The sequence below is a fragment of the Astatotilapia calliptera genome, chromosome 10 (assembly GCF_900246225.1).
Source record: "Astatotilapia calliptera chromosome 10, fAstCal1.2, whole genome shotgun sequence".
NCBI lineage: Eukaryota > Metazoa > Chordata > Actinopteri > Cichliformes > Cichlidae > Astatotilapia > Astatotilapia calliptera.
The window spans coordinates 29190368-29202824 of record NC_039311.1 but is presented as its reverse complement, the minus strand read 5'-3'; the positions used below and the strand labels follow the sequence as shown (position 1 = coordinate 29202824).

The 12457-nt window shown below is 41.1% G+C and overlaps 1 protein-coding gene across 2 annotated transcripts in view; it reads left to right on the top strand.

Annotated features, from left to right (window-relative positions):
* pof1b (POF1B actin binding protein) overlaps positions 1-12457 on the top strand; it is a 35486-nt gene that overhangs the window by 15668 nt on the left and 7361 nt on the right. For both annotated transcript variants that reach the window (XM_026181793.1, XM_026181794.1), the window contains exons 3-8: positions 3090-3358; positions 7040-7073; positions 7780-7860; positions 8449-8541; positions 9458-9571; positions 12299-12451. In XM_026181793.1, coding sequence (XP_026037578.1) covers positions 3090-3358; positions 7040-7073; positions 7780-7860; positions 8449-8541; positions 9458-9571; positions 12299-12451 — 744 coding nt within the window. The remainder of the gene's footprint in view (positions 1-3089; positions 3359-7039; positions 7074-7779; positions 7861-8448; positions 8542-9457; positions 9572-12298; positions 12452-12457) is intronic.

The following is a 12457-nucleotide window of genomic DNA, read 5'->3' as shown; positions in this document are numbered from 1 at the left end:
TTCCCTCGAGCTTGTGTGGAATCTGGCTGAACCACTTTGCTCAGCCACGGTTTGGATGTGTAGGAAGAAATATCTTATCTTATCCTTATCTTTGTTTAGTCCAACGTATTTAGTTTTAAAAAGAAATTTCTGAGTTTACCATTCCGGAAAGATCATTCACGCAGGTGCTTTTAAATAAATAAATGCAGAGAAATCTTTAAAAAAGTCCTAGAACATAATAAAGTAGCTGTTTTTGCAGCTTTAATGCCATGATTTTCAGTGTTAGGACCAGTGTTGGTCGTCAAATAGGCCAAACTGCTGTGTTTAAATACCTGAGTTTAAAAGTGCCATAAGTAGAATTCAACACGTAAAAATACTTTTTAAGTAAGAACTGGAGCGTTAGTAGTGGAATGTACTTTAAAGTACCAAAAGTAAAAAGTACTCGTTCTGTACTAACAGAATGCATAAGCAGGAATAGGAATTGTTTTAGCTGTGGTGCCAGACTCTTTATGTTGATGCTGGCATTCTCACAGATGTACATTGCAAAACCATGACATCACACTCATTGCAACTTCTGTGCACCCAAGTCACAGGTAGGCCTTAAAAAAACCTGCTAGTACATACTGTGCTCAGAGTCAGGCAATAACATGATCACACTGACAGTAAAAACCTGTGTAGGGTTCTTTTTTCACATAAAAGTCAGGATGAATTATACCTGTGAACTGTAAAAAAAAAAGAAAAAAACTGAACAGTATGTGCCTGTTGATGAGTCTTTATTAGTTTTATTACTGTTATTTATAAGGTGTTATTAATTTAATTGTTAATACTGAGCCTTTAAGCAGTGGTGGAAAGGGTGCAACTAGTGATTTATAACATTAAAAACATGTCAGACAGTTCAGTCTAGTTTTAGTTTTACATTTTAATGCATGAAAAAAAGTTAAAACTTTAAAACGTAAAACTCGTCACAGTTTTAAGTTTTCGTATTTTTTAAGTCAAAACTTAAATAACGGGAACATCACCTCCCTGTTTGCTCTTTGAAACTGTAAACAAAGAGCCCCAGCTGTACGTTACTTTTTACTAAGCAATTTTAAAATTCACCCTCTTCCGTTGTGGCGAAGAGGGAGCTGAGTGTAAAAGCGAAGCTCTCAATTTACCGGTCGATCTACGTCCCTACCCTCACCTATGGCCACGAGCTGTTGGTAGTGACCGAAAGAACGAGATCGCGGATACAAGAGGCAGAAATGAGCTTCCTCCGAAGGGTGGCTGGCCTCTCCCTTAGAGATAGGGTGAGAAGTTCGGCCATCCGGGAGGGGCTCAGAGTAGAGCCGCTGCTCCTCCACATCGAAAGGAGCCAGCTGAGGTGGTTCGGGTATCTGACAAGGATGCCTCCTGGGCACCTCCTGGGTGAGGTGTTCCAGGCATGTCCCCCGGGAGGAGGCCCCGGGGCAGACCCAGGACACGCTGGAGAGATTATATCTCTCGGCTGGCCTGGGAACACCTTGGTATTCCCCCGGATAAGCTGGAGGAGGTGGCTGGGGAGAGGGAGGTCTGGGCTTCTCTGCTTGGGCTGCTGCCCCCGCGACCCGGCCTCGGATAAAGCGGATGAAGATGGATGGATGGATGGAATTTTAAAATTGTGAAAAAGTTAAAAAACTACAGCTTGACTATTCCTGTAAAATCTGTATCCCTGTGAAAATGCCTGCCAAATATTGTATTAGTGAAACATATCTCTCCTGTAGTGGACAGAAAGTGAAATTAGATATAAAATCAAAGTGCAGTTATTATGTTAATGACTGGTTGTCCATGTACATAATAGCTCTTGAGCAATAACATGTTTAAAGATTTAATATGACAGTATCGACTCATTTGGTTCATCTTAGTTTTTTTCTCCTCGTGTGTAAACTTGAATGAAATATTAATGTCTCGAATTATGGGCAAAACACAAACATGCCTGAAAAACCATTTAGTGTTTTTTTCCTCTCAGTCACTCTCTGTCTCTCTGTTCCTCTGTAAATAATTATAGCCACTACTTGGGACTTTCCCTCAGCTCAAAAGATTCAGAGATGAGATTGTCTTGTTGTAAGATGTCACTGAAGGTCTGGAGGGTTGAGTTGTGAATAAGTGCTTTTTAACAGCCAGCATTTTGCAATTCTCTGCTGTTACATGCACATAGCTGCAGCTGACAGATGTGTTTGGCTTTGATTGAGTGTAGTTTGGAAGTGCAGCATGGTGAAGGCCAGCAGGTCAGGGAAGCCCCTTCAGCATTTCAACACAATGGTTCTTCTTCGCATAAAGCCATAAAGACAATTCTGCAGAAGTATTTAAGTGTCCTGCACAGTCTTGACCTTAACCCCATCAGCTTCAGACATGAACTGGAATGCAAACTGCCAGCCAAGCCTTGTCTCCCCACATATTTAAGTAATCCTTATGTAAATAAAAGAGTGCAGCCTCCTGGTAGTTGGCTTTTAACCCTTCCTAGAAAGTCCTCTCAAGAATAGTGGGGTCTTTGAAGCAGCAGTTTAATAAGCTGCAATTTTTAATGTGTTTATTTAACCTTTAAAAAGGTTTAAGATGTCGTTTAGTGCAGCTGTGATTCGGTCTGCTAAGGATTTCTTTTCTTTTCAAGCGTGATCCCTGTTGGCAGGTGTTCAGCATGTAGCTGAGAAGAAAATTTACTTAAAGCACAAAATTGCATTCCTTACAGTTATCGGCTGAGAAACAGACAAAAGATGACAGATTCATGTCATCATACTGACTCGTCCTGAATTGCTTTGTGTGGCTTATTTCCTGCTGTCTTTACATTTGTGTTAAATCACTTCTGGTGATTTTCTTTGAAAATGTTTAAAATACCTTTCTGGAGCAAGAACCAACAGGTTACCTAACAGACTTATTTACTTTACTTGTGATCTGAACGTTATTTACTCATTGATTGATTTGATGTGTGCTGTCCAGATTTGCAGAAATGTCTGCTTTCTCTTGAATACGATTCAGTGTCTGTTTCCGAGAGCCTTTGGCTAACTAACCATGAAAAAAGACTGAAAAAGGACTTAATCATGTCATTCGGATAAAACACAGTGCTTATGGATCTGTTTCTGTCCTGGTACTTCTAGGTTGAATTGGAGGTAGAAGAGGAGGAGGAAGAGGAGGAGGGGGATGCTGTAGAAGTGGAGGAGGTGGAGATTGTTAATGTCATACAGTCGAAACCACCTCCAGTGATAGAGAAGATCTCAAGGAGGGAGGTGAGGACTGAGTTGAAGGAGATACCAGAGCCAACAAAGCTGGACACACGTTACTTCGGCGAGCTGCTGGCTGATGTCTACAGGAAGAACTGCGACATCCACTCCTACATCTCTGAGCATGTGTCCAAGATCCGTGGACAGTAAGTAAACTTTAGGCATTTAAGTTCACATCTACATCAGTGTACACACAAGATTAAAATTACTTTATCTATTTGGTGCTAATTTACAAAAACAGCTACCTCAAGATGCTTTATATTGTAAGTTACACACCCCACAAAATTAGAGGGAAAATCTCAACAATCAATACATCCCCTATGAACAAGCACTTGGCAACAATAGGGAGGAAGTACTTCCTCTTAACAGGAAGTAACCTCTGGCAGAACTCGGCTTAGAGAACGGCAGCTTTGCGCCTCAACTAGTCGATGGGAGTGAAGGAAAAGAAAAGAGAGCATAGGGAGAGGGGACAAAAGCCACTATAAGAGAGAAGACAGTAATAAAACACATGGGGAGTGAATGACGTGAGCACAGAAGAAACCTTCAATGCATCATGGGAAGACCGCCAGCAGCCTGAGCCATAACTAATGGATGTTTCTGGGTCATCTGATCCAGCATTAATGATATGCTTCATTCAGTTCATTTAAAAAACAAAACAAAACAATATACTTTTTAATATTTTTTTTTTTACTGTATAATCATAAAAGTAGATAAGATGTCTGTCGTCTGAATTCAAACTTGAAGCTGTTTTCAGAGGAGAGGCTCCGCCTCCCATTCTAAAACTTTAAGAACCACTGAATAAACAAGTAGCAAATGGCCTGTTCGTGCTGGTGGTTGTGAAATGAAAACGATGCAATCCTTTTATAGCAAAGTAAAGTTTGGTAGTTTTAGCCTGTTGACATATCTTGTTCTTTGTTGCAAATTTGGATTGCTCAACTTCTGATTGTGTAGGAAGAGTTGGTGAAGGAACAAATCACAGCAAAATTTTTCCTCTTCCCTTAAGTGTTGCAGGAGTTCCTGCATTGGAAAAAGGAACAAACACAGACAGATTTCAGGTATGATAGTAAGATATGGTACTAATCCTTTAAGATATAATGGAGCCTGATTATTCAAGACTTTGTAGGTGAGATGAAGGATTTTAAATTCAGTTCTGGAGCCTACTATAGTCTCTCCTTCTAGACTGTGTTTTTTTTAAAAAAAAAAAAGCCTGATAATAAGGAATTCCAATTGTTCCAGATGTGTGGACTAGTTTCTTAGTATCACAGGATGTGACAGGATGTTTCTCATTTTAGGAATATTTTTGGCGTGAATATAACTGGGTATCATTTGCATAGCAGTTAAACTATATGCAGTGTTTTGTAATAAAATAGCCTAAGGGAAGAGTCTTCATAATTTGAGGTTAAATCCAAGCTTACATTTGATTTTTATTTAATTTTAGCATTTTAACCTCTATTCTTATATAAAGCAGATGCAAGAACTACTTGAAAAGAATGAGTTTATGAAAAAAACTCACACAGCGTTCTTGCTCCCTGTTTCAACTTCTTGCACTGCTATTTAAGCAGTGATGTGAAATGAAGACATCTATTGTCTGGTTCTCAGACATGCTCTGCAACACTTTTAGTGCAGAATGCAAAGCTGGCCATGACCTAGTCAAAACACAAAGCTTTTATTTTGTGTGATATGCTTTTAAAAAAAGAAAAGTTTTAACTGAGAAGTATGGATTTATTTTGAAGAGGAAATTTCAAATATCTTACTCTGGAATAAGTAAAGTACCAGGGGACAAAAGGAAACCCCGGTCCTTATTACCAGACAAATAGCCTTTCGCAAAGAAATCTTCCATTTCTACCAGATTTTGGAGTTTAGCACAACTGAGAAACATCTGTGTCATGCTTTGGTTAAATTACCCAATGCGTCATGCTCCACTGCATTAGAGAGAGTTGTCTTTCAAACCATTACGGAGTTGTTCACCTCCACGTTATGATGAAACCTTTCTATCATGAGGGGAGGGGCCTCCATGATGACTCCAGTCCACACAGACATGAAAAACTAAAAAACCTGTGGGAGATCTTTTACTGACACCTGCACGATCTGCAACCCCATCGTCAAGCACCAATCATCTAACGGAAGAATTGTTTTCATTCCTCAAGTGAACTTTGAGAGATCAGAACAACGAATGATGATGTGTAATTTTATGTTGGATGTTTCTTTAACATCACACCTTTCTGTTTGTCCACGGAAAGGTGAGATGTTATACGCATACATCGTTTTGAATTGGACTGTTGTACACCATTTAGATAAGCTGTGTGAGATTGTCATGGAGACAGACACTGGGTTTGGCAGCTTGGATTAGTTTCATGTGCAACATGCTCAAACAGGTTGAAGGCGAGTTTCGGGTTGGCTTCTCTCGCTCGTAACTCCCGCAGTTTCCCGTCTCTGATCTCCTTACAGTACCTCGCAGTTCCCCTTCAAATTCCCAGGTGAGGTCATGCAGTACCTCTGGTGAAGCCCATTCAGATATCCACACACCCAGCATGTCGCTCCCCATTTTATAATCAATATACTAAAGATGGAGATGAACCACAGCACTGGATCTATACAGTGTGTGAGCACTGTTTGCAGCTGCTGTGGGAGACAACAGAACTGTGGTGATCAGTGTCACCTGCAAACTGTGTGATTGCTCTGTCATTTGGGAGAGATTCGGTGCTTTGGACACGAGTGTGACAAGTTGGAGTTTTGTTGGAGATGGTTTACATTAAAGAAACAGGAAAGCATTTTCAAATCAGATTGAAAACTTGATCAAAAGATTCTTCGTGCTGTGTTTGAGCTGTGCAAGAGTGATAATAGCATTCTGGATCACGTGTTTTGGAATTTTCTTGTGCTTTTGGGATTGCTGACAGTGGATTCTGCAGTTTTTGATTTGTATTTTTTTAATTGTGTATATAGCTGTACACATGTTGTCTGTGAATCATAAGGAGTGCCTGCACAGTATGTACACCTGAAAACGTAACCTGGTACAGCACGTGTATTTTAAATCATCCATGCTGATTTTGCACATGTTCACCGTCATCAGTTTCTGCTTAATTTTCACATCACTCTGCATGTTAGTACAGGAAACCAAGGTAAGAAAAAAGGATGAACTGTAGGTCAGGTTTGCTAAAAAGGCCAAAGGGAGTGAAATGGAGCTCCAATAAGTTAACACCCAGTTGATTCATGAGGTGTGGGTGAGTGAGAGGGTAGCCATAACTTTTCACCTTCCTGCCAACCACCTACATGTCTCTAAATCACCGAGCACAGATGTACTTACTTGTTCCACACTATTGTACGTGCGCTGACTCACAGTCCAGACTAAGCAATTAGGCTGAAATAAATATCACGCTGACAAGTCTGATGAGATTCAGGGTGTTTTCATATAAGCAAGAAATGTTTCCATGAAAAGCTGAAAACCTCTTTAAAATGCTGCAGCTGTCATTAGCCAGATCGCACACCTTGATGAATATGGATGGGACAGAGGAGCTAGTCAGAGTGGCACCAACAGGCGCTCCTCTGGGCACACAGGAAAACACACGAACTTATCCACACATAGAAAAGCACAGCACCAGGAAATGATCCTAAGATTTCATGTGACCTTAAGTATGGTGCCTAATCTCAGTATGGTCCTAAATTAAAATTTTCAACCATAAAATAAGTTTGTGCACCAAAAGGAGCCCAAATCGTTGATGCTTCATCAGAGATGAACAGGTTTTTGTTCAGATAGAACAAAACACGCCTACTGGAGCTCTTTCCAGTCACGCTGTTTTACTCATTGTTTTCCTTGCTTTGTGTTCCAGGAAACACCAGATGGATTTGGGAAAAGATTCCATGGTGAGAAACAATCTTCCATCACACAAGTAACTGATAAGTGAATCTGAGGAGATCTCAGAGAGACACAACAACATTAGCTGCGGTCAAAATGAGTCACAACCTTGAAACTAATCAGATTTCAGACATTTTCTGCAGAATATGAGAGATTTTGACTAAAGTCCTCGGAAACAAAAACTAAAGTAAAAGTGTTTTTTTTTGTGATCAACATTTTATTGATTTAAAACGGGGTTGGGGGGGGGGTACAGACATATACAGCACAACTGTAAACTGCAGTAGCAAAGCAAACATTAGTCACAAGGCATAGGGACAGCAAAGAAAAAACACAAAAACACAAAGTTAAAACCAATTATTGCCTCTTCCAGGAGATAACTCTGGATGAGTCAAAACCAATAACACGGATAAGACATCGTCTCCAGAATGATTCCATACAAATGTCAGGACTGAACCATTGCCTCGTAATAGTCTTCTTTGCGGATGTGAATCCAGCGAACAACATTTTGCATTGTATTTGTTTTAAGGAGATTTCAGAGGTATCATTAAGGAGACAAAGACCAGGATTGGGAACATAAAAAACTTCCAGTACCTCAGATAACACAGAGTTCACAAAGACCCAAAAATTGGATACAACAGGACAGTCCCAAAACATGTGCAAAAACGTGCCAGGTGATGAATAAGTAAAAGTGTTTTTGTCATTCTTTAACTTCAGGTGGATAAAGAGGAGGTGGAGGCTTTGATTCCAAAAGGAGCTACTGAACTGACCAAGCAACAAATGCGCTACCTGCTACAGGTAAGTGACAGACAGAAAGATTCCAATAATACACAAGTTTAATTAATAACACATTTTGCTATCAATGAGAATATAATCCCACAAATTCAAGCCTGTCACCTGACGATGCCTGGTCTCGTCTTATCTGAGAAGCAAAGCAGCGTCAGGCCCGGTTAGTACTTGGATAGATGGGAGCTGGGATTCCTCCAGCTGTCTTAGCTAACCACATGTCTTAGTTAATTATAGGCTGAATTCCAGCCTTCCTCTTATTTAAAAGGTTCTTGAAAGAAACAGGACTAGTGAAGGTTAGCTTGATCTTCTTATGGCCTCTGACAGTGGATTCAGCTCTGTGTTTATCCTGTTAGACCTTAGTAAAGCGCTCAATACTGTGTATTGGACCTCATAAGCATATCCAGACAAGATCATTAATAAGGTCAAACTAGTTACCGTTTGAAATTCTGTCTGTACCAGTAGCATCTGTGTTGGGCCGCCTAAAACAGCAGAATATGTGCTTTTTAAATAATATTTACGACTGCAAAGCATTGAGCTTCACACCTTTGTTTTTTCTGTCCCCTCTCTGGTGTTACCTTCTCTGTGTTTGTGTGTCAGACTCGTCTCACTGCAGATAAGAGCATGCGTCTGCTGCTGTCCACCTTCAACAGTTTGAGAGAGGAGCTCATGCACATGTCGGAGGACCTGCGGGTAAGAAGGAGAAAAACACTTCAGACAAGTCCCAGCTCAGTCACCATAACTCAGACACTGTCCTCTGCAGCACAGTGCTTGGTATCTGGATAAAAAGTAGGGTGGATCGGCTTTGTGTCTTCTTGGAATCTTGGAGAGAAACTGGAACCGCTAGTTTGACTCTGCGGCGACAGCAAAAGAAAATAAAAAACTGTGGTAACAAACACAAACAGGAGTATAAATCAAAGCTGTCAGATCATCTTTAAGCAACTGAGAAAACTCCAGTACATGACAACAAACAAGCAAACATCTCCTAAGAAAGAAAGTCAAAGAAAAAATGCTAACACTTTATAATATTGTAGGGGAATAAATATAGTGGTACATTCAATATGCTTCTATATTAAACATTCAAATTTCGGTATTAATGGGTTTAAGTCAGGAGTGTAAATGTGACCGTAACATCAACACCTCATGGTTCTGCCATGTCCACTTGAACCTATTTGGTTGATAACGACTTCAGTGTAACATCAGCACTGAGGGAAGAACATGACAGAGGGTGTGGTTACATAAGTAACATTCAGATCTGTACAGCAGCGTCTGTCAGGGTAGAACAGTATGCGCCCAAAGGCTTCACGCATCGTATATGAGCTTTTTCACAGGGGTGCGAGTTACTTAAATAGTTTCAATTAGACAGGCACGTACAGGACACCAGAAAGATAGTATCAAACTATTAATGAGGTGTGGTGAGTCACATTAACAATTAACGTTTTAAACTGACAAGGAATCAAAAATGCAAATGTGTGTTTTCTCTGATTCCAACAACAAGCCCAGCGTAATGACTAATCTGAATCCAGAAGCAAAGAAGAAGGCATGTCAGCGATCATGAAGTATATGATTATTACTGTTAAAGATGTGATATGTCTGTCTGATATTACAGCGTCTGGAGAGTGAGAAGGACTCTTTGGAGAGAGATCTGAGTTTCAAAACAGACCAGGCTCGGCAGTATGACTCCCTCCTGGCGACCGTCCGAGAAAACAACAGACAGCTCCAGGTACTCCACGTGTGTCTGTCTGTTAGTGTGTGTGCCAAATATTCATGAACAAAATTTGTTTCTCCAAATTGTGCTTGGAGAAACCACCGTTTTGATGAGTAACTTGTATTTGGTTTGTTTCATAATACCACAAAAACACTGGAGGGGAAAAGAGCCAGTTTAATTCCAGTACAGTTTCTTTTAATGTCAGTGTCTACATACAGAGACAGAACCCGAACTATCAGACAATCATGAGCAAGCATGGCAGGGTTTTGGAAGAGGAGACCTGCAGGCAAAACCAGGCTGAGGGAGAGGCTGGTACTACAGTATGAAATGGACCAATGAGAGGCTACAAAATTACTTTAAACAGCCAAAATTATTAAGATTTTCAGTGTCAGAGGTTTCTTTTAGTGGCCTCTCTCTGCTTAGCAGGTAGAACTTGGTTACCCAAGGCTAAAAAATATTAAATTTTTTGTTGCCTTTATCTTTAGGTCTCTACACCAGAACAAGCTACTGTAGTTTACCAAAGTGCTTGCAAAGCCAGCTGTCAGTCAAAGTGCCCATGAGTCCAATATACAGATGTAAAATTAAAAATTCACCACCATAGTGTTGGCATCCAGTGACGGGGGATCACAAGCCAGTGTGCTCCTAGTGCCTGTTCCCTGCATAAATGGAGAGGGTTAAACGTTTGCGTTAAATCAAATGTGCTGATCATCAAGAATGAGATACTGGAAATGGGAGAAAATGTGCTACTGTTGGGTGAAGACAGAGGAGGAAAGGCAGGTGTGTAAATGTGAGATTAGGGACACTAAATGTAGGGCCTGTGAGTAGTAAAGGGAGAGAGCTGGTTGATATGATGGCGAGATGAAACATAGATATGTTGTGTATTCAGGAGACAAGGGTGGAAGGGAGGTGGATTCAAACTGTTCTACGATGGTGTAGATAGGAAGAAAAATGGAGTAGTTGCGATCTTGAACCAAGACTATGTGAATAGTGTTGAGGTAGAGAGAGCGCCAGACAGGGTCTAGAGTTTCATGCTGGAAATAATAAGAAAATATGATGAATGTTTAAAGTGTGTCAAGGAGCTTGCAAAGAAAAGCGTCTGGACTTCTTTAAGTTGCTTGAAGACGTTTCACCTCTCATCCGAGAAGCTTCTTCAGTTCTAAGGTCAAATGGTGGAGAGTCCCAGATATAAACCTAGTGGGAGTTTCCCCCCACAGAGGGAGAAAAGGACCCCCTGATGATCCTCTAATCGCCTGAGCCAAGGTGTGAAATTGGGTGTGGGTCCCAATCAGCCAGAGTTTCGGGTGTGTTCATTGTGAAACCTGGCCCCACCTTATCATAAGAATTCCTGAGGTCAGATGGCCCAGGATGTGAGTGGGCGTTAAGGCGTCTGGGAAGGGATCTCAAAACTGGATTATAGATGGCAGAGAGTTGGTGTCGTAAACCCCCGCCTCTGTTCAAAGATGGTCGCTCACAGTGGACATAGATGGCTTCTTTCACTCCTCTTTCAAACCATCTGTCCTCTCTGTCCAAAATGTGAACATTGGCATCCTCGAAAGAGTGTCCTTTGTCCTTAAGATGCAGATGGACTGCTGAGTCTTGTCCTGTGGAGGTGGCTCTTCTGTGTTGTGCCATGCGCTTGTGAAGTGGCTGTTTGGTCTCTCCAATGTAGAGGTCTGAGCATTCCTCGCTGCACTGTACAGCATACACCACATTGTTAAGTCTGTGTTTTGGCGTTTTGTCTTTCGGGTGAACCAGTTTTTGTCTGAGCGTGTTGCTGGGTCTGAAATGCACCGGGATGTCATGCTTGGAGAAAACTCTCCTGAGTTTTAAAGTGTGTGCCCCACAGGTTGGAAGTCAGTTGAAAGAGAGGATTTCTGGACTAAGTGTTAGAAGAGAGTCTTCATTGAGGAGAGAGTGGTGATTGGAGCGGACTTCAATGGACATGTAGGTGAAGGGAGCAGGGAGCAGAGGAGGTCCTGGGTAGCTATGGTGTTAAGGAGAGAAATGTTAAAGGATACATTGCGGTTGTTAAGAGTGACGGCTGTCATTTCCACTAATAGTCACAGAGAAGTATTTTACTACAGTTGAAGGCTGTGTGTAAAAAAATCAAAAAACGAACTTTACGTATTATCACAACACTATGAAAATTGCCAGAAAAAAAGGCGATTCCATTCTTTCACGCGTGCCGACTATGAAAACAGAATTCCAGAAATCCAGAGTTTTCTGGAGGCATGTTTGCAAAGACAACAGAGAGCTATGACCTGTTTTGCCTTCAAGCATGGGCAGGACTCAGTTGCACTCTTCATAGAAAGTGTTTCATTGCAGTCACTGGCCAGCGTTACTGTGCAAATAGTGGAGATGTTTCACTTAAGGATCAAAATGAGGAAAACCTGAACAACCCAGCTATTTTTTTTAATCTTTGAAAATGTGTGCTGCTTCTGTGAATCTATCTGCATGGGTTCATGTATCAGAGAAGGAGAAATGTAAGTAGCTTTGCTACTTTTGCTTGTCAGTTCATCTAAAAAGGCAATTCTTTATTTGGAATGAGGACACGCAAGATGTTTGTAGTGATTCCTCAGAGTATGGATTACTGCATATACACAAATAGCAGGTCGACGTTGAGGCAAGAATTTGACCTTCAGTTTAACAAATAATACTCTTTGACACAGTCAGGTACTGCAGTTTCTGACTGTGTTGGATTCGGGCGTCTACATAGCGTCTATGTGTGTTGTCTTTCTGCAGCTGTCTGTGAAGGAATCCCAGGCCGCCCACCGTTCACTGGAGAGCCAGATCATGAGCAAACAAAGTAGCGACTCGAATCGTGACTTCAAGCTGAAAGAGATGGAAGCAAGAATGAAAGCAATGGAGAATGAGAACAAGATGCTCCGACAGAAGGTAAAG